At 42.8% G+C, this 23,242-nt stretch overlaps 1 protein-coding gene across 8 annotated transcripts in view; it reads left to right on the top strand.

Annotated features, from left to right (window-relative positions):
* Nucleotides 1–23,242, top strand: part of sema3b (sema domain, immunoglobulin domain (Ig), short basic domain, secreted, (semaphorin) 3B) — a 495,602-nt gene that overhangs the window by 349,237 nt on the left and 123,123 nt on the right. For all 8 annotated transcript variants that reach the window (XM_072280301.1, XM_072280307.1, XM_072280306.1 and 5 more), the window contains one exon: nt 20,611–20,765. In XM_072280301.1, the coding sequence (XP_072136402.1) occupies nt 20,611–20,765 (155 nt within the window). The remainder of the gene's footprint in view (nt 1–20,610; nt 20,766–23,242) is intronic.

Genomic DNA, 23,242 nt, shown 5'->3' with positions numbered 1-23,242 from the left:
AATCCCCTCAAATTTAATTCTGCAAACACGGTGTTCACCATTTCCGGTGTTTGAAAAGTCCGATCCGGCTCCAGGAGCCTCACCGCTTACGGTTTCAATTTAGTTCAGGCATTGGGATTTTAAGCATCATTTTCAACCTGGTCCCTTCATTATTCCACCAATTATGGACTGCCTTCAACTGTGAAGCCTCCATACACGCAGAGAACAGAAACACACAGAAGGGTTTTGTTAGCCATTCCCTCAGTCTGGCGCGATGAATGGGCTTGCCTTCATGAAAAGCTCCCTGGCATTCCCACAGGGGGCCATTCTGTTGGGTTACATTCTCCAACAGGGTAATTAGCATGTTGTGAGCCCAATTAAGCAGCAAGAGCGGTCAATTAAGAATGAACTAATTATGGAGGAGGGGAACGTCCATTCAGAAATTCACACACTATTTCAGACAGAGAGAGAAAGTAACAACTGTATTTACACCTCTTGCTTCATTCAGCACTCAAGGAGGGATGGGACAGCAGCTCAGCTCCTTATGTTCGGTCTACTCTAGTGAAAAAATGGACATCTGTGCATTTTATGCTCTTGACTTCTGCACCCTCTTTACCATATTGAAAAAAAGCATTTATGTTTGTTTAGTGCCTTTCATGATGTTCCAGGATGCCTTACAGACAATGAAGTTCACAGTGTCGTAGAGCCATGGTGTTACAGAGAAACATACGGACAGAAAAAGGCCTTCCGGCCCACAGAGTCCACCCTGACTATCAACTATACATTTTAGGCACATACTTGCTGGAGTTCAGAAGAACGAGGGGAGATCTCATTGAAACTTGTTTAATATTGAAAGACCGAGATAGAGTCAACATGGAGAGGATGTTTTCTATAGTGCGCGAGTCTAGGACAAGAAGACACAGCCTGAGAATAGAAATATGTCCCCTTAGAACAGAGATGAGGAGTGTTATCTTCAGCCAGAGGGTAGCAAAACTCTGAAACGCATTGCCACAGATGGCTGCGTAGGCCAAGTGACTGGGTATATTTAAAGCACAGGTTGATAGGCTGTTGATTAGCATCAAAAGTTACGGGAAGAAGGCAGGAGAATGGGTTTGAGAGAAAAAATAAATTAGACATGATGGAATGGCAGAGCAGGCTCGATGGGCCGAATGGCCTAATTCCGTTCCTATGTCTTCTGGACTTATTTACATTATTCTTTTTTTTAAATCCTCCCACTTTCTCGTCAATACATCCCAATATACAGTACATGTGATAAAATAAATCTGAATCTCCATCTGGGAATGAGGCGAGAATAAAAAAATGTGGGATTATTGTACATTGCTGTGTGGTTGTCACTGTACATTTGGTGGACTGAAGGAGCTGTTTCTCTGGTTTGTGACACCCTGACCTTGACAGTAAAGTGGATTGCCCCACTTCTCCACAAAGTAATGCTGACAGAACCTTTAACATTCTCCTGAGAGGGTTTACCTTGCTTTGTTTTATTATCACTGATGATAAGAGGCACAGATAGAGTGGAGAGCCAGAGACTTTTTCCCAGGGTGGAAACGGCTAATATGAAAAGGCGTAATTTTAAGAAAATTGGAGGCAAGTATAGGGGGAATGTCAAAGCAAAGTTTTCTAACACAGAGCAACACACACAAAATGCTGGAGAAACTCAGCAGGGACAGGCAACATCTATGGAAAAAAGTACGGCCAACGTTTCAGGATGAAACCCTTTGGCAGGACTGGAGAAAATAGTTGAGTAGATTTGAAAGGTGGGGGGAGGGGAGAGAGAAACGCCAGGCGATAGGTGAAACTTGGAGGGAGAGGGATGAAGCAAAGAGCTATGAAGTTGATCAGCGAAAGGAACAGAAAGCCATGGAGGAAAGCAAAAAGGGGGGTAGTTGGAGCACCAGAGGGAAACGATGGACGGGCAAGGCGATAACATGAGAGAGGGACGAGGGGATAGGAAATGGTGAAGGGGGTGGGAGGCACTACTGGAAGTTTGAGAAATTGATGTTCATGCCATCAGATTGGAAGTTACCCAAACAGAATATAAAGTGTTGTTCCTCCAACCTAAGTGTGACCAGTGGAGGAGGCCATAGATGGACATATCGGAATGGAAATGGGATGCGGAATTAAAATGGGTGGCCACTGGGAGACCCCACTTGTTCTGGCAGATGGAGCGTAGATGCTTGGTGAAGCGGTCTCCCAATCTAAGTCGGGTCTCACTAATATACAAGAGGCCACACCTGGAGCACCAAACACAGTAGATGACCTAACAGACTCATAGGTGAAATGTCGCCTCACCTGGGAGGACTGTTTGGGGCCCTGAATGGCAGTGACGGAGGAGGTGTAGGGACAAGTGCAGCACTTGTTCTGCTTGCAAGAGTAAGTGTCAGGAAGGAGATCAGTGGGGAGGGACGATTGGCCAAGGGAGTCGCGCAGGATCCCTGCGGAAAGCAGAAAGTTGGGGGAGAAGGGAGGGAAAGGTGTGTTTGGAGGTGGTAGAAGTTTCAGAGATTATGTGCTGGATGCGGAGGCTGGTGGCGTGGTAGGTGAGGACGAGAGCAACCCTATCTCAGGTAGCGTGGTGGGAGGATGGGGTAAGAGCAGATGTGTGTGATGTGACCTGGACTGTACCTCGTCCCACCCTGCTACTTGTAAAAACACCATCCCCATCTCCCCTTCTATCAGTTCCTCCATCTCCACTGCTTCTGCTCTCAGGATAAAGCTTTTCATTCTAGAACAAAAGAGATGTACTTCCTCCACCATCAACGCTGCCTTCAACTGCATCTCTTCCATTTCACACATTGGTAGAGTGGACAGCTGGAGACTACTTGTACTCTCTTCATAGATGGTGCCCTCAGCATTCTGTATGTGTTGCCTTGGATTTTGAGCATCTGCAGGATTTCTTAAGCAACACACACAAAATGCTGGAGGAACTCAGCAGGTGAGGCAGCGTCTATGGAAATGAATAGATAGTCGATGCTTCAGGCCGAGACCCTTCCTCAGGCCCAAAACATCGACTATCTATTCATTTCCATAGGTGCTGCCTGACCTGTTGAGTTCCTCCAGCATTTTGTGTGTGTTGCTCTGGATTTCCAGCATCTGCAGACTAACTTGTGTACAGGATTTCTTGTGTTTATAACAGTGAAAGCAATGAGGGTTTCCTGTGACAATGTACTGTGGCTGAAGACATGCATTCAGTGGGCACTTTATTTCTGTATGTTCATGGTCTTCTGCTGCTGTAGCCCATCCACTTCAAGGTTGTAATGTGGGATTATTTGAGTTACTGTCACCTTCTTATCAGATTGAACCAGTCTGGCCATCCTCCTCTGACCTCTCTCATTTACAAGGCTTTTTCAAGTACAAAACTGCTTCTCACTGGATTTTTTTTTTATTTTTTTTGTTTTCAACACCATTCTCTGTAAACTCTAGAGATTGTTGTGAATGAAAGTCTCAGGAGATCAGTTTCTGAGATACTCAAACCACCCTGTCTGGCACCAACGATCTTTCCACAGTCAAAGTCATTTAAATCACATTTTGTCCCCATTCTGATGTTTGGTCTGAACAACAACTGAACCTCTTGACCATACATTGAGTTGCTGCCACATGATCAGCTGATTAGATATTTGCATTAACAAGCAGGTATATCCTTGAATAAAGTGGCCAGTGATTACATATGGTGAACATTAAGAGCCAATTGCTTGAAGACGCTCATCATTTGTTTGGTTAGTGAGGGAGCTATTGTGCTTATTTACATCAGGTGGTGTACCACTCCAAGACCGCACAGCAGAAACTTTGCTTTTCAGAAAGAAAGGTTGATTATGTTGCTTAGTAATTCAAGTGCTGGGGTATTTCAGCACTTGGCAATAAAAAAAATTGTGATAAGAATGAGAGAAAAATGAGCTTAGTTAATTATTTCTGAAGCCAACCTGGATAAGGTTTACTCTGAGTAAAAAATACTTGGAAGGCTTACTGTGTGATTTATTACTGGTCTGATAACACTTGGGAACTGTAGTAATTAATAAAACTGACTGTGGTGCCAAGGACATCCGCACAAGCTCTGGGTCACAAAGAAACGAGAGGCTGCAGCTGCTATAAGTCTGAATCAGTGCACACAAGATGCGGGAAGTGGAAAGGAAGGTGGCAAAAGCCAAAATGAGTTATAGAATTGCCATAGTTTGGAACATCCCCTCCACAATCTCCATCAGCACAGGAGCTCTGCAAGACTGTGTGCTTAGTCCCCTGATCTACCCACTTTATACTTATGACTGGGAGGTGAAACACAGCTCCAATGCCACATTTAAGTTTGCAGATGACGCTACTATTGTAGGCCAAATTAAAGACAGTGGCAAATCAGCATTTAAGAGGGAGGTTGAAGATCTGGCCGAGTGGTGGCACGACAGCAACCTCTCACTCAGTGTCAGCAAGACCAAGGTGCTGATTATTGACTTCAGGAGGAGGAAATCAGAGGACCGTGAGCCAGTCCTCATCAGGGACTTAGAGGTGGAGAGGATCAACAACTTTAAATTTCTTGGTGTTATCATTTCAGAGCAGGGGTTCCTAACCTGGTGTCCATGGTCCCCTCCAGTAATGGAAAGGGTCCATGGCATAAAAAAGGTTGTGAACCCCTGTTTCAGATGATCTGTCCCAGACCAAGCATGTAAGTGCCATTATGTAGAAAGCACGTCAGTGCCTCTACTTTCTTAGAAATTTGCAAAGATTCGACATGGTATCTGAAAAACTGATAATCTTCTATAGAGGTGTGGTGGAGATCTTATTGACTTTGATAATCAATTTGCTTTGTACTTTGTAGAAGGCAACTCAGCTTTCCTGTTCATGCCATCTCTTTAGAAAATAAACTTTTCTTCCACATTAGCCTTCAAATTAAAGTCTAGTGGAAGGAAACATCACTTGAAGGAAGTTTGAACTTTGAGTTCTCTGATTCATTGATTTTACGAACAGTGTGTTCCAGATTTTAGACTGGAGCTATGAAAATTTTCCTGTATATCTCCCCTGACTATTGGCATGAATCTGTATCTCTTGGTCCTTGACCAATGATCAGATTCATTTTCAGCTTCAGATTTATTTACCACATGTACATCGAGGCATTTGGTGAGATGCATTGCTTGTGTTAACAACCAACACAACCTGAGGAGGTGCCGGGGGCAGCTCGCAAGTGTTGCTGCATGGACCAGTGCCAATATAGCATGCCCACAATGTTCAGCAAACCAGCAGCAACAGAACAAAAAACAGTCTCTACTTGGTCCATGTTCAGCTGATAGTGGAGGACAGTGTGCACTAATCAATGTCTCCAGCCTGTATTTGGAAGAATGGCCAGTCGAATCCTTGGATAAATTTTTGGGAATTCCTGATCGATGGCTTGATGTGCATCATCCAAAGTAGTAATGGGAAAACCATGAGTAGATATCCGGTATTGAATCCTACAACATTGATAAAGGAGAGGGTCAAACAGTCATCGTCATAGGGTATTAAAGCACTAAAGCAATTCAGATTTGTTGGTCCATGTAGTTCGCATAGCAAACTGTTATTCTGCCTAGTCTCATCTGGACCATACCCCTCCCATTCATTTACTTCTGCAAGCTTCTCTTATGTTGCAATCAAACTCTCATCCACCACTTCCACTGGCAGCTTGTTCCACTCTCTCACCGTCCTCTAAGTCAGGTATTCCCAACCTGAGATCCATGGACCCCTTGCTTAATGGTATTGGTTCATGGCATTAAAAGTTTGGGAACCCCTTATCTAAGTAAAGGAGTACCCCCCCCCCCAAAACTCCTTAAATATTTTACCTTTCACCCTTAACGTATGATCTTTAGTTCTAGTCTCACCCTATTTCTGTGGAAAAAGCATTTACCCTATTTTTTCCTCATAAATTAGTATATCTCTATTAAATCTCCCCTCATTCTCCTCTGCGCCAAGGAATAAAGTCCCAACCTATTCAACTTTGCCCTGTAACTCTGATTCTCAAGTTCCAGCAATATCCTTGTAAATTTTCTCTGTACTCATTCAATCTTATTAATATTTTTCCTGGAGACAGGTGATCTGAACTCTTCACAATACTCCATATTGAGCCTCACCAACATTTTGTCTGACTTCAACATGTCATCCCAACTCCTGCACTCAATACTTTGATTTATGAAGGCCAATGTGCCAGAAGCCAGACATCCCACCTCTCCCGGATAGTTCTGGGAGTCCCCCGCATATTAATAGTGGCTCCCTGATGCCTGCAAATTATATACAATATCCCGGAAATCAATTTTTTTGAGAGCGAGAGAGAGAGAGAGCGTGAGTGCGAGAAAGAGAGACCACGAGAGCGAGAGAGAGAGAGGGAGTGTGAGAGAGACCACGAGAGCGAGAGAGAGAGAGAGAGAGAGAGAGAGCGCGAGAGAGAGAGTGAGCGAGAGAGTGCGAGAGAGAGAGAGCGAGTAAGAGAGTGACTACGAGAGAGAGAGAGCGCGCCATGGCAGAGTGTTCCAAAAAAAGAAACTATAAAACATACATCACCTCAGACTACACTAAAGTGTAACACACATCAAAGTTGCTGGTGAACACAGCAGGCCAGACAGCATCTCTAGGAAGAGGTACAGTCGACATTTCGACCGTACCTCTTCCTAGAGATGCTGCCTGGCCTGCTGCGTTCACCAGCAACTTTGATGTGTGTTGCTTGAATTTCCAGCATCTGCAGAATTCCTTGTGTTTACACTAAAGTGTACCCTTGCCTAATAGGGGTCAAAATAATGATAGTGTTGCTCGCTGCACTGTTTGCAACAGTGACTTTTCTATTGCCCATAGTGGGTTAAGACTGTAAGAGACATGTTGAGGTGAGTTTAACAGGTGTCATTTGTTCATTAGCATAGCTAACATTATTTAAACTAGCTGGCTAGCTGCTAAGGAGCTACTCTATTGCAGACATCCCACCTCTTTCAGAAGTTCCGGGAGTCTCCTGCAAATTGAGGGTGCTACCTCCCTGAAATGAGTTTTTGCTGGGTGGGATGTCTGCAGAAGCTCTGTTTAAGACCCCATCTACCTGTGACACAACTTTCAAGGAATTCATTCTCAGATCGCCGTTCTATCACACTCCAATGCCTACCATTCACTGTACAAGTCCTAACCTGGTTTGTCCTCCCAAAGTGCAATACTTGTTTGCATTAAATTCCATCTGCCATCTTTCAGACGATTTTTCCAGCTGGTCCAGATGTCATCTATTCACTTTTTTACACAAACATCAAAAGATCTGAGTTGAACAGATTGAAGGCACAGAAGGTCAGAGAACGACAAATGTTATCGATAAACAGTCTATGTCTTGTATGACTTTTGCATGTTCAGTTCAAGACCCACCATCCAGTCAAAAATCCATGACTGCACAATTTGCAAATTGTGTTTATTATCACTCAATTTTCATAGTTACAGAGTGAAAAGTGTTTAAGAAAATTACCAATGCGCAGCACTGAAACTACAAAACACATCAGTCCAGGTTTTGATTAAGGCTGCTTTCAGCATTGCAAATTATCTGTTCCAACAAGAGCAGGAAACTCCCTGATCTAAAATATATAATGTTGGCATTAAACCCATTTTCCTGCTTTATTAATCAAACATGACTAAGCTGTCCCTTTTAAAGTAGGTCAGAGAATACTTTATGTCAGAAAGAATAACCTATTGCATTCTACTGAGCATGTTTACGGACAATTTTACACTTGATCGACAATTATGCAATTGGAGGAACTCAGCAAGTTTGGCAGCATCTGTTGGGGGGGGTGTAGAAAGAATTGTTGACATTTCAGCTCAAAACCTTGTATCAGGACTGTTTCAAAAACATGGAGGTGTACCACATGCAGAAGAACAAAGTGTTTTAAACCAATGCTTTTTCAGAGAAATCAAGAACAAGGCATAAAACTTGTGCTTTGCGATTGTTTTATCAAGAGTTGATAGAACAGAAGGAAACTGAACAGTTAGTGACAGGAAAGCTTAAGATTCAGGAATATGGCACCTAGCACAAAATAGCTATTTTATACCCATAGAGATAAGAAAAATTCCATTCTAATCTATAGTTAACAATAATCCAATTAGAAAGTACTTAGTCAATATTATGGCAAAAATAAACCAATGGGAAAACATGTATTCACTTAATTCACTACAAAGCTTCCAAAATTATACTTTGTATAGTCACTAGAGGTATATTAAACTATTGTGCATACTACAGCAAGTAGGAATAATAGTAAGAAGTTACTTGTATGTAAGTAATTATATAAAATACAAGCAGATAATTAATTGTTAAAGTGCAAGAAAAATGACGATTAAATGGTCAGAAGCTCCAATGGGGAGACAAACTATGACTCAGATTTCCCTCTACCATCGGGTTTCTGAATGGTCCACAAACAATGAGAACCACCTCAGCATTTCTTCTTTATTTATTTTGTTTCTTATTTTAACTTTGTGGTTATTTTATCTATCCTGCTCTGTCACAAAACAACAAATTTCATGTCATATGTCAGTGATAATAAACCTGATTTGGAATTCTAAGATTTAAGTACCTTCTTCTCATATATATTCAATAATGTAAAGCAGAGGTTGATAGCTTCTTGATTATAGTTCAAGTTTAATTGTCATTCAATCATATATGAATACCCATCAATACAGGCAAATGGAACGCTGTTACTCCGGGGCCAAGGTGCAAAACACAGTACTGATAGTCATACATAGCACAAGGCACCTCTAGTACATATATAGCAGTAAAACAGTCATACAAAAAAAGTTGTCCAAGTCCCTGAATCCATGAATGTTGCAGCAGTCTGCAGTTGAACACAATAGCATTTTTCTTCTGCTGAGCAAACACCGGGGATCAGCTTGGACTCTGCACCACATGTCCCCCAGTACTCTGGTGGAGGGCACTGACTCCAATGCCTCTCTCCTGAGGGGCTACAAACAGGCAACACTGCAGCTTGAGTAAGGACCTCAAATATTATGGGGAGAAGGAGGGAAATGGGGTTGAGTTGGATAATAATTCAGCCATGATTAAATGGCAGAGCAGACTTGATGGGCTGAATAGTCTAGTTTTGCTCCTATGTCTTGTGGTCTTATGGACTTGTCCATTACTTTTCTCTATGATAAAAAGTGGAAAAAGCCTCCCTCACCTCGGTCTTGTCTGGTGTCTTGAGACTATGACCCCTCCAGTGTGTGGAAACACATACCCACATCAGAATTCTTGCACATTTTAATGAGATCCCCTTCTTATTCTTGCAAACCCTGGTGAATGCAAGCAGACTTTTTCTCCCCAGATTTGGGTGTGAATAGAATAAAGGTATCCGTTAGTCTTGCAAGACCATGGATCTGCACCTGGAAAGTCTTCACTCTCCAGGGCGTAGGCCTGGGCAAGGTTGTATGGAAGACCGGCAGTTGCCCATGCTTCGAGTCTCCCCTCTCCACGACACCGATGTTGTCCAAGGGAAGGGCATTAGGACCCATACAGCTTGGCACCGGTGTCGTCGCAGAGCACTGTGTGATTAAGTGCCTTGCTCAAGGACACAACACGTTGCCTTGGCTGGGGCTCAAACTCACGACCTTCAGATCGCTAGTTGAATGCCTTAACCACTTGGCCACATGCTCAGTTCTGGAGTGCATACGAAGGGTAATTGATAAGTTCATGGCCTAAGGTAGAAGGAGTCAATTTTAGAAAACCTAGCACATTTATTTTTCAACATAGTCCCCTCCTACATGTACACACTTAGTCCAGTGGTCGTGGAGCATACTGATCCCTACTTTGTAGAAGTGGTCCACAGCAGGGGTGATTGATAAATTTGTGGCTTAAGGTAGAAGGAGATGAGTTATTAACTTCAAACTTTCTGCATTATCATTCAAAGAGTTGAACTGCACGTGCATATAACGAGAGCATCTTGGACCTCCAGGTGGTCCACAGCAGGGGTGATTGATAAGCTCGTGGCCTAAGGTAGAAGGAGATTAGTTATACAGCTCTCGTTACATGCACATGCAGTTCAACTCTTTGAGTAGAAATGCAGAAAGTTTGAAGTTAATAACTCATCTCCTGCTACCTTAGGCCATGAACTTATCAATCACCCCTGCTGTGGACCACTTTCTGGAGGTCCAAGACGCCAACTTCTACAAAGAAGGGATCCGTATGCTCCACGACCGCTGGACTAAGTATGTAAATATAGGAAAAATAAATGTGCTAGGTTTTCTAAAATTGACTCCTACCTTAGGCCACAAACTTATCAATCACCCCTCGTAAGTTTACGGTAAAAAGTAAAATACTTATGGGAAAACTGAGGCGGAACTTATTCACTCAGAGGGTGGTGTGAGTGTGGAACAAGCTGCTGGCAGGAGTGGTAGATGCAGGTTCAATTGTAATATTTAAGAAGAGTTTAGATACAGTAGGTATATGGATGAGAGGGCTATAGTCCAGCAAGAGACTAGGCAGACCGGGCTGGCACACACTCGATGGGCTAAAGGGCCTGTTGTTGTGTTGTAGTACTCTATGACTATACATAAATACAGGCCTGGCTAATCCAGTTTCTCTTCACATGGAAATCTCACCATCCTAGGATTTAGGGTGGTGATAGAACTCATCTAAGAGGCCTCCAATCTTGTTCCTGCTTTCTCTATTGGTGTCTGAATCAGTCTGAACCCACATCACCGGGTTCATGAACAGTTAGTATCCTCAAGCATCAGGCTCGGATAACTCCACTCGCCTCTTCACTGAACTATTCCCAAAAGCTATGGACTGACTTTCAAGGATTCGCGATGTTATTTATTTATTTATTTTTCTTTATATATTTTGTTTTATTTGCACGTTTGTTGTTTGTCCATCCTATTGGGTGTGAACTTTCATTGTGTTTCTTTGTGTGTTTCTCGTATTTACTGCAAACGACTGCAAGGAAATAAATCTTAGGGTTGTATATGGTGATATATGGGTACTTCAGTTATAAATTTACTTTGAAATTTGAACTTTGAAGGAGCTGAAAGCAAACAGCTGGGTTCCAAATCCTTGGAAAGAGCAGCACCGGGGTTTTGCTGTTGAATACAGCGTGATACTTCGATGAGTCATTCGAATGAGTCTTCTGCATTTCTGACAGGGCACTTTGGACAGGGAGTTGCAGGCTCAAGCTTCCTGCCTTTTCAGGAACAAAGGAGAGGAATTGGTGTCCTGATGGAGATGGGGAGGGAAAGGGGAAAATAGAGTTAAGAAAGAAATGATTTTAGGGGTGGTCAGCAGAGGATGCTGGTTTACATTATATAGTAATTGGGGAAAAGAAAACCAACAATGAAACATTTCCACTTTATAAGTATTGAGGCTTCAGTATATACGTACAAACCATGTTAGTCATTGCCTTTGTGCCTATGAACAAAGCCACTGGAGACACACTGAAGCTAGTGGATATAGAAACCTTTATTCAGCAAAACAAACAGCAGGCATTATATTTGAGGCACTCTTGGAAGAAGAGGTCCACCTGACCCAAAATTACATGACATCATTATATGCTAAAGATCAAAGGTAACAGCAGGACCATTCTGCAGTTAGATTGTACAGTATCTACAATGCTTCCTTTGAATCACATATCATTTTCAAACATCTCCATCTCCACACCAAAATGAAAGTTAATTCCCACTGACTCTGGGTGGCATTCATGCGTATGCAGGCATCTGCGGTCAAATGGAGTGTTTCTTTGTTTGCAGTTGACCCCCAAAACACAGCTTCAGGAAGGCTATTGTTCCAGCTGCATTTTAAGTTCAGTCTATGATCCACATTCAGGTCTGAAGACTAGCCTCTGTTGAAATTAGTATTTGCTATGTACCATAACTGCAGAATACACCCTAACAATAGCCCTAGAATGGGATGCTTGACAAATACATGAAGGAGAACAAATTGTGAGGGGGGGGGCAGTGCTATAAGAAATGAGTCCAACTGGGACAACTTTTGGAAAAGATGACGTCAACTCAGGGTCCAAGTGTGCTTGTCCTGTGCTATTCTAGTGTATGATAATATTGCTTAGGTCAATAGCTGTCTTGTCAATTGGGTTAACGTGCAAATATGGATCACTGCATTTCATGTACCTCTCTGTATCCTCACCCACCCAAGATGCAGCCATTCAGGATAGGATCCTGACTGGTTGCATCACAGTCTGGTGTGCAAACATCAATGCTCGGGAACTGAGAAGTCTACAAAAAGTGGTAGATACAGTCCTGTCCATCACGGGCAAAACCTTTGCCCACCAGTGAGAGCGTTTGCAAGGAGAGTTGCCGCAAAAAAGCTGCATCCATCATCCAGGACCCCTCCACCAATCAGACCATGCTCTCTTCTTGCCACTATCATTGTGTTGGAGGTACCACCATGATCAGGAACAGTTATTCAACCATCAGTCTCCTACACCAGCGTGGATAACTTCACTCACCCCAATGCTAAACTGATTCCACAACCTATAGACTCACTTTCAACGACTTTGCAACGCATGTCCTCAGTGTTATTTATATTTTTTTATTGTTTGTACAATCTGTCTTCTTTTGCACCTTGGTTATTTGTCAATCTTTGTTATGTATAGTTTTTCATTGCATTTATATTCTTGCAGTTCATGGTTACTAAATTTTCTTTTGAACTTTGAAACCTCACTTTCCTTCAGACTGAAGATCTTGTTCCTTAGTCAGTGAAACTGCAAGAAATCACAAATCACCAGTAAGGGGTTGAAGTTAATACATGTGGCAACAAATTTATTGACTTCTATTCAGCCCTTTTCTCTTCTGTCCTCTGCTCCAGAATCCTTGGTGTTTGCATTTAAGGGTCAAAAGAAATCCCCAGTCACCCTGTTGTATTTAATTAGTGCCTCATTAAATCACAGAGCACAACTTCTCAGAAACAGGCCCTTCAGCCCATCTAATCCATGTTGAGCTATTATACTGCCTAGTTCCATGCGCTGCTTAGCCCTCCATCCATGTACTTACCCAAATTTCTCTTAAATATTAAAATTGACCTGCATCTACCACCTGTACTGCCAGCTCGTTCACACCACCCTCTCAGTGAAGATGTTCCCCCTCACATTGCCCCATAAACATTTCAATCTTTCACCCTTAACCCATGACCTTTAATTCTAATTTCACCCTACCTCAGTGGATGAAGCCTGTTTGCATTTACCCTATTTATTTCAGAGTCATAAAACGTGGCTGCGCTTGGAGAACGACATGAAGTTCTGATCACCTCATTACAGAAAGGATGTGGAGGTTTTGGAGAGGGTGCAGAAGCTGTTCATCAGGATCTGACCTGATTCGAGGGTATTATCTATAAGAAGAGGTTGGGCAAACTTGGGTTGAATCTGGAGTTTGAATTCAGAGGGAAGATCTGATAGAAGTTCATAAAATTATATGTGTTAACAGAGCTTATGGGGTGTTAGCTTTCATAAGTCAAGGGATAGAGTTTAAGAGTAGCGATGTAATGATCCAGCTCTGTAAAACTCTGGTTAGGCCACACTTGGAGTACTGTGTCCAGTTCTAGTCGCCTCACTATAGGAAGGATGTGGAAGCATTGGGAAGGGTACAGAAGTATGCATTATGATCAGAGATTAAGGGAGCTAGGGCTTTACTCTTTGGAGAGAAGGAGGATGAGAGGAGACATGATAGAGGTGTACAAGATAATAAGAGGAATAGATAGAGTGGATAGCCAGCGCCTCTTCCCCAGGGCACCGCTGCTCAATACAAGAGGACATGGCTTTAAGGTAAGAGGTGGGAAGTTCAAGGGGGATATTAGGTTTTTTATTCAGAGAGTGGTTGGTGCGTGGAATGCACTGCCTGAGTCAGTGGTGGAGGCAGATACACTAGTGAAGTTTAAAAGACTACTAGACAGGTATATGGAGGGATTTAAGGTGGGGGGTTATATGGGAGGCAGGGTTTGAGGGTCGGCACAACATTGTGGGCCAAAGGGCCTGTACTGTGCTGTACTATTCTATGTTCTATGTTCTATAATTTATTTATTTATTGAGATATAGCACAAGATAGGCTCTTCCAGCCCTAAGAGCCACACTGCCCAGCAACCTCAATTTCATCCTAGCCTAATCACGGAGCAATTTACAATGACCAATTAACCTACCGACTGGTACGTCTTTGGACTGTGGGAGGAAACCGGAGCAGTTGGAGAAAAGTCACGGGGAGAACGTACAAACTTCTTACAGGCAGTGGTGGGAATCGAACCCGGGCTGCTGGTCCTGTAAAGTGTTGTGCTAACCATTACGCTACCGTGTAATGTAAGGAATGCACCACTTGTGCCGACAGCACAAGTGGTGCATGCAAGCTGAATTTCAACATTTAAGAGAAGTTCGGATAGGTACATAGATGGCAGGGGCATGGAGGGCTATGGTCCTGGTGCAGGTCGATGGGACTAGGCTGTTTAAGTGTTTTGGCACCTACTAGATGGGCTGAAGGGCCTGTTTCTGTGCTGTACTTTTCTATGACTCTTTGCATGGATAGATTAAACAGAACTTTTTCCCAGGTTAAAAGTGTCAAATACAAGAGGGCATAGCTTTAAGGTGAGAGGAGGAAAGTGTAAAGGAGTTGCGTAGCCAATTATTTTTTATGCAAAGTGGTAAGTGCCTGCAACATGCTGCCGGAGAGGGTCATGGTAAGTTATATGACAGGGATGTTCAAGGAGCTGTCCCAGAGAGGCACATTAATATGCCTGGGGTGGAGGGATATGCTACTGGAAGTGGTTTATTGTTGTCACATATACTGAGATGCAGTAAAAAGCTTATCTTGCCTACTGCTCATATAGATCTGATCATTAGAAAGTGTATTGAGGTAGAACAAAGTTAAACAATAGATATGCATAATAAAGTCTCCTGCCTAGTTCCCTCACCATAGCCTCCAATTTCAACCCTCCCTCTGGCACTACGCAAAATTCTGACTCACTCCCCCTCCAGACCCTGTCGTTCACTTTCTCCCCTCACTACCCAAATTCCCTCTTGATCTGTCGACTGTTGAGGGTCAGGCTCAAGGGCTGAGTCTGCTGCCCTGTGAACGCCCTCCTCAGGAGAGGAGACGCAGAACAATGCAGCACAGAAGCAGGCTGCTTGGCCCACGATGTTGGCTGAACTAATTAAATGAATAATCAAATGCCCAGCTAAACTAATCCCTTCTACCTAAGTAATGTCCACATCCTTCACTTTCTTCCACATTCACTCATCTGTCGAAGCACCTGTTGAAAGCTCCTATCGTAGGAGGCACCATGACCACCCAGGCAGTACATCAAGCACCTATAACTGTGTAAAACAAAAACTTGCTTCACACATCTCCTTTGAACTTACCTCACCTCATCTTAAATGCATGCCTTAAGATATTTCAATCCTAGGAAACAAGATACTAGCTGTCTACTCCATCTATGTCTTATTACCTTATAAACCTCTATCAGCCACTCCAGAGAAACAACACAAGTTTGTCTAACCACACTTTGTCACACATGCCATCTGATCCAGGCAGCAACCAGTTCTTTTGCACCCTCTCTAAAGCCTCTACATCTTTCCTATAATGGGGTGACCAGAACTAAATGCAGTATTCCATTTGTGGCCTGACTAAGAGTTTTATAAAGCCACACCATAACTTCCTGACTCTTGAACTCAGTTCCTCGACTAATGAAGACAATGAAGGCATATATGCAAGAGATTCTGCAGATGCTGGAAATCCAGAGTAACGCACACAAAATGCTGGAGGAACTCAGCAGGTCAGGCAGCGTCTGTGGAAATGAATAATCAGTCGACGCTTCTGGCCAAAACCCTTCATCAGGACTGGAAAGGAAGGGAGAAGAAGCCGGAATAAGTAGGTGTGGGGAGGGGATCAGCTTGTGTCACCACCTTTACAGAGCTTTGAATTTGGACCCCAGGGTTCCTCTGCTCTTCAACAGGGTTGAGGGTCTTGATATTAACAGTGTACTATCTCCGGACAAATTTTCAACCATTGGATATACCAGACCTGATCTCTTTACTGTAGCACCGTTCTATGGCCTACTTTAGTGGGTCCTGGAGTTTCTTGCCAACAACGAGTTAAGGAACACTACAATTTTCTCTCGTTCTCTCGTGCTTCGAAGTGCACAAGGGCACATTCATAGTGCTGCTCCTGTATGTCCTGTAGAAATAAAATCCCATCACTCACAGTCTACCCGTCACAGACTGACTCCCTTAGTTGGAATTAGCCAGTGACCTAATTGCAAAATTGAAATAACATTGTCCGGATTAAATTTCTTACATCAATTCAGGCTCAATTAGGAATGAATTACCAGGAGCTCCTCATTAATAACTTGAAACATTTTAAAAACATATTAGAATTTATTATAAGCCGTAAGATAAAGGTCTTTCTGGCAAATGGGTTCCGTCGTCTGGGTGTTATAGAGTTTCAGCAATTGGAAGCTAAAATCTCAGCGTACTGGTGACAATGAGTGTTTACAGTAGAGCACGTAATGGAGGCTGTGTTCAAAAGACTCCCACCGCTAGCTACCAGACTCAAGCTGATAGCTTATTAGGTGAGTTCAGACTATGAGTTCAGCTCCTGGTAACATTCCAAAGATCCAGAAATATATTTGAGAGAGAGAAAGAATGTGATAACTACTGTATATATGCATTAAAAATACATATACTGTATGTATTATGTATGTAGGTGTATATATGTACTATATATATATGAACACACACACACACACACACACACACACACACACACACACACACACACACACACACACACACACTCACACTCACTCAGTACAAGAAGGCCCTAATAAAGTGGTCATTGAGAACATGTTGATGGTCTTCTGTTGCTGTTAGCAATCCACTTCAAGCTTTAATGTGTTTAGCATTGACAGATGTTGTTTTGCACACCACTGTTGTAATGCGTGGTTATTTGAGTTCCTTCCTGTCAGCTTGAACCAGTCTGGCCATTCTTCCCTGACCTCTCTCATCAACAGAATTGCTGCTCATTGGATGCTTATTTTGTATTTCACACCATTCTGTATAAACTCCAGAGACTGTCGTGCACAAAAATCCCAGGAGATCAGCAGTTTCTGAGATACTCAAACCACTCCGTCTGGCACCAATAATCATTCCACAGTCGTCAAATAGATCACATTTCTTCCCCATTCTGATGTTTGGTCTGAACAACAAATGAACCTTACAGCCACGTCTACAAGCTTTTATGCGTTGAGTTGCTGCTACATAATTGGCTGATTAGATATTTGAATTAATAGCCAGGTCTACATGTGTACCTAATAAATTGGCCACTGTGTGTATAGGGAGAGGGAGATGGTGTTGATCTCTCGGAGGATGAAACGGGGAATTATTAATGAGAAACAGCAAGCAAAAGGGCCTGTTTAAGGAAGGATTTGCTTTAATTGAAGGCAGTGCAGAGAAGATTTCTGAGATTGAGTTCTAGGATAAAGAGTCTTAATGTATGAAGGAAAGGTGAGTTGATTGGATTTAACTCCGAGTATAGAATAAGAGGTAAAATATGATATTTTGAGGGGGATTGGCAGTATGGATACTAAGAGGATGTTTCCACTTGTTTGGTAGCAAGAACTCTGGAGCATGGTCTGAAAGTAACAAAGTAGGTTGAAGTGGAGATTATAAACATGAAATTCTGTAGATGCTGGAAATCCAAAGCAACACACACAAAATGCTGGAGAAGCTCAACAAGTCAGACAGCATCTATGGAAATGGATAAACAGTCAACGTTTTGGGCTGAGACCCATCTTTGGGACTCTTCTCCGCTGAAATGTCAATTGACAGATGTTTCAACTCTAAAGGAGAGGAAGAACATGGTATGTGAGTTACAGGTGGTGCTGGGGCCCAGGTTGGATCAACCATGAACTAAAGGGAAAATCAAGGTGTGAATTTCCAAAACTGCTTGTGTTTCCTGTGCCTTATAGAAAACATTCAGCATTTGAGGAGAATTCTGGCTTGAAAACAACATTATAATGAGCTGTTTTGAACTTTACAGTGCAAAGAGGGCTAAGAGGTGGCTCAATAGAGATGTGCAGATCCTCTTGAGGTGGTGGAGAGAATAATTGCCTCTTAGTAGATGTTTCAAGAAACAAAGGATAATGAATTTTAATTTTAATCAAAAAGTATCTCAGGAAAACAGTCCTTTTGATTCTGAAAAGAGTTAAGACCTGAAACTTTTTGGAGATGTAAGAGAATGCAGTTGCTGGAATCTAGGGCAACAGCCAAAATGGAGGGGAAACTCAACAGTCCAGGCAGCATCTGTGGAGAGAAATGGGCAATCAACCTATCAGATCAACAGCATTTATCTGGACTGAAACTTGCTACCTCTAGGAGTGGGAGAACCAAATTAATCAGGGGTTTTCAAAGTGAACTAGACTGTCACCGGAGGGAGAGGAATTTGCTGGCCTTGGAGTAAGAGTACAGAACAGATAGAAATAGGTTGCTCCCCAAAGGAGCTGGCATTGTGTTCTACCAGTTGGAAATGTAGACTGAGAAATTGAAAATGGAGTTCAACATAGACAAGTGTGATACGTTGCATTGTGGGAAGTTAAATGTAAGAAGAAGGTATTGAAGGACAGAGAGTTCTTATCTCAATGAATGTGGCAACTCAAGTTGACAGGGTGATAAAGGAAATGTATAGCCTACTTGTCAGTAATGACCGGAGGACTGAGTATAAGTGTAATATTGCAGCAGTGTCCGATATTGGAATGCTGCATCGAGGTCTGGTCACCCTATTACAGGAAGGATGTGGATGTTTTGGAGAGGGTATAGAAGAGGTTTATCAGAATGATGCTTGAACTAGAGAGTAGAATTTATGAAGAGAGGTTGCGCAAGCTTGCTAAGTTTTCTCTGGAGAGACGGAGGCTGAGTGAAGATCTTATTGAGGTCCTGATGAAGGGTCTCGGCCTGTTTATTTCGTTCCATAGATACTGCCTGACTTGCGTGTTCCTACCGTAGTTTGTATGTGTGTTGCTCTGGATTTCCAACATCGACAGAATCTTTTGTGTTTCTGACAAGTTTATGAGAGGCATATATGGAGCAGGCAACCAGTATCTATTTCTTTGAGTGGAAATGTCAAATATTAGATGACAGAAATTTAAGATGAGAGGTGGTAAATTCAAATGAGATTTGTGAGACAAAGATTTTTTTAATGTAGAGAGTGACAGCTGACTGGAACATGCTTTCTGGGGAAGCAGATATGCTAGCAGCATTTAAGAGACATTTAAATAGACACAAATAGGCAGGAAATGGGGAGATTAAGACTGTGTGTGGATAAATAGTTTTAGATTAGCATCATGGTTAGCACAGACTTTGTAGGCCAAAGGTCATGGTCCAGTACTTACTGTTCAGTGTTCAATGTTCTAACCTGAAGTCCTGGTGCCTTCATTGACTTCTACTTGAACTTCATCCTTTTGCTTTTACAACACCACTTGTTTTCCATGTCTGCAAATGTTTTTGTTCCATTTTGTTGTAGTTGGCTACGCTGAATTTCCTCTGACATCAAACACGCTCCAGCTCCCAGCCTGAGGCCAGCATCTCCAGAGTGCAATGCATAATTGGCAAGCTACTAACAGAACTCCATACTGGGACAAATATTACCGACTCCCATTGCACAAAAGAGGCTATTCCACCCGTTGTGCTTGTACTGGATTTGGAAGGGAAACTTTCTTTCTTCCTAAGCTGCTTTTTTTGCCAATGATTTTGAGTCTCCATCGTCTGGTCAGCAGATCTGTAACTGAAGATCCAAAGCCTGGAAGCATGTCCCACCAGGCTCAAGGACAGCTTCTGTCCAACTGTAAACACGCTCTTGAATGGGCCTCTTGTACAAAAAGATGGACTCTTGGCCTCATAATCTACCTTATTATGATCTTGTACTTTATCGTTTACGTGGACGTAGAACATAACACCACATTTCAGGCTCCTCAATCCACAATTAACCTACTCTAAGATCAATCTAACCCTTCCCTTATGTTTTTCTATCATCCATGTGTCGTATCTAAGAGTCTCTTAGATGTCCCTAATGTATTTGCCTCTACCACCACCCCAGGTAGGGCATTCTACGCGCCCACCACTTTCTTTAAAAAAAGTTTACCTCCGACATACCCCCATACTGCCCTGAAATTGCCTTAAAATTGTGTCCTCTTGATTTAACCATTTCTGTCCTGGGAAAAGATCTCTGGCTGTCCACCCGATCTTTACCTTCTATCATCTTTTACACCTCTATCAAGTCACCTCTCATCCTCCTTTGCTCCAAAGAGAGAAGCCATAACTCGCTCAACCTTTTTCTCATAAGTCGTGCTCTCTAATGCAAGCAGCCTCTTGGTAAATCTCCTCTGAACCCCTCTAAACCTTTCACATCCTTCCTAATGAGGTGACTAGAACTGAACACAATATTCCACATGTGGTCTATAGAGCTGCAACATTACCTCATGGCTTTGTACTCAGTCCCTTGACTAATGAAGGCCAATTCTCTTTTATAGAAGGATCTATGGACCCTAATATCCCCCAGTTCCTCCACACTGTTAAGAATCCTGCCATTAACCCTGAATCCCGCCTTCAAATTCTATATGTTGCCAAATGTCTCCTGACAAAGCACCTGACGTGTATGTGTGTTTCACCTTTTCAGATCTGGTTTCCCGAGGCCTTGTCACTTACCAGTTGAATTATTCGTGCTGTTACAACACTCTTCTGCTGGACGAGGAGCGAGGCCAGCTGTTTGTGGGCGCAAAGAATTACCTCATTGCCCTCAACCTGAACAACATCAGCAAGCACGAGAAGAAGGTGAGGGAAAGCCCCTGGGTAGCAGGTCAGCCTGGCCTGAGGATTTGAGAAATGGTTCTTCTGCTGGTTCTAAAGTTTAACGTACACTCATTATCCAAGTATGTTTAAATTACACAACCTTGAGATTCAGCTGCTTACAGGCAGCCACAACACAATAAACTTGAAAGAACACAATTTTAAAAAAGGACCAACACCCAATGCGCAGAGAGAGAAAAAAAATCCACAAGTCATGCAAACAGTAAAAGCAAGCAACAGCATTGGGAACGAAAATGAGTCCATAGACCCAAATTGCATTGGTAATTTGAGAACTGCAGGATGCTATGAGATGTGTGAAGTTCTGGTTGCATAGCAGCAGGGAGGATGTCATTAAGCTGGAGGTGAGGAGAGTTTCATAAAGATGGTACTGGGATTGGATGGCCTGAGCTATTAGGGAAAAGCTGGATAGGTTGGGGCTGTTATCCCTGGAGTGAGGGATGATCTTATGAAAGTATATAAAATTACGTTGGGCATAGATGAAGTGGGTGGTCACTGTCTTTTTCCAAGGGAAAAACCAAAGGGTATAGGATTAAGGTGAGTGGAGAAAGATTTAAAGGGAATGTGAGGGTCGGATTTTTCACAAGGGTGGTTGATAAATGGAACAGGCTCCCAGAGGATATGGTGGAGATGGGGACAATTGCAATATTACATGACATATGGAGAGGTCTGTGCATAGGGAAGATCGGACAAACACAGGCAAATGGGACTAGCTCAGACTGGTATGGATGGGTTGGGCTGAAAGGTCTGTTTTTTGCTGCATAGTCATAATCATACTTTATTGATCCTGGGGGAAATTGGTTTTCGTTACAGTTGCACCATAAATAATAAATAGTAATAGAACCATAAATAGTTAAATAGTAATATGTAAATTATACCAGTAAATTATGAAATAAGTCCAGGACCAGCCTATCGGCTCAGGGTGTCTGACCCTCCAAGGGAGGAGTTATAAAGTTTGATGGCCACAGGCAGGAATGACTTCCTATGACGCTCTGTGCTGCATCTCGGTGGAATGAGTCTCTGGCTGAATGTACTCCTGTGCCCACCCAGTACATTATGTAGTGGATGTGAGACATTGACCAAGATGGCATGCAACTTGGACAGCATCCTCTTTTCAGACACCACCGTGAGAGAGTCCAGTTCCATCCCCACAACATCACTGGCCTTACGAATGAGTTTGTTGACTCTGTTGGTGTCTGCTACCCTCAGCCTGCTGCCCCAGCAAACATAATTGCACTGGCCACCACAGACTCGTAGAACATCCATAACTCTTGGACTTCAACGCTAAATGAGTGGTTTGAAGACTTTCATAAGATTTCTTACCCAAGTACCATGAAGTATTGTGAATTCTGTTTAAATAAGACTATAAGACCACAGGAGCAGAAAAAAGGCTATTTAGCCCATCGAGTCTGCTCACCATTCCATCACGGCTGATTTATTATCCCTCTCAATCCCATTCTCCTGCCTTCTCTGCACAACTTTTGATAACCCTACTAATCAAGAAACTATCAGCTTCTGCTCCAAATATACCCAATGACTTTGCCTCCACAGCAGACTGTAGCAATGAATTCCATAGATTCACCACCCTCTGGCTAAAGAAAACCTTCCTCATCTCTGTTCTAAAGGGGCATCCTTATATTCTGAGGCTGTGCCCTCTGGTCCTAGGCTCCCCCACTACTGGAAAACTCTTCTCCACATCTTCTTGGATTCCAATATTTGGTGGGTTGATAGACAACCTAGCAAAGATTTCTCCTTTCACTCTCTGCTCATTGGAAGTACCTCTGTCGTCTCACAAAGATTAAACTAGCTAGCACCTGTATTCAAGTAAACCAGTTTGCCTAACATCTGTCAGTGTATAAATGCTGGAATGCATTACTAAAATATAAAAACAGAACATTATAAATCATAATACTTTCGAGTAGAGTCAATGTGTTTTTATGAAAGGGAAACTGAGTTTGACAAATTTATGCAGGAACCAAGTGTGGATAAATGAGAACTGAAAGCTGCAGTAAACTTGAATTACCAGGGCAGCATGGTTTCTTCTCACTGTTACCATGGGAAGGAGGTACAGAAGCCTTAGGCCCCACACTACCAGTTTAGGAACAGTTATTACCCTTCACCCATCAGGCTCTTGAACCAGTGTGGATAACTTCAGTCACCTCAACTCTGAACTGACTCCACAACCCATGGACTCACTTTCAAGGACTCTACAACAGCGGTCTCCAACCACTGGGCCGCGGACCGGTACCGGGTCGCAAAGCATGTGCTACCGGGCCGCGAGGAAACGATATGAGTCAGCTGCACCTTTCCTCATTCCCTGTCACGCACTGTTAAACTTGAACATAGGGTTGCCAACTGTCCTGTATTTGCCGGGACATCCCGTATATTGGGCTAAATTGTTTTGTCCCATATGGGACCACCCTTGTCCCGTATTTCCCCCGCTA

The sequence above is a fragment of the Mobula birostris genome, chromosome 16 (genome assembly GCF_030028105.1).
Source record: "Mobula birostris isolate sMobBir1 chromosome 16, sMobBir1.hap1, whole genome shotgun sequence".
Lineage (NCBI taxonomy): Eukaryota > Metazoa > Chordata > Chondrichthyes > Myliobatiformes > Myliobatidae > Mobula > Mobula birostris.
The sequence above is the reverse complement of the archived record's forward strand: the minus strand, read 5'-3'. Positions and strand labels throughout refer to the sequence as shown.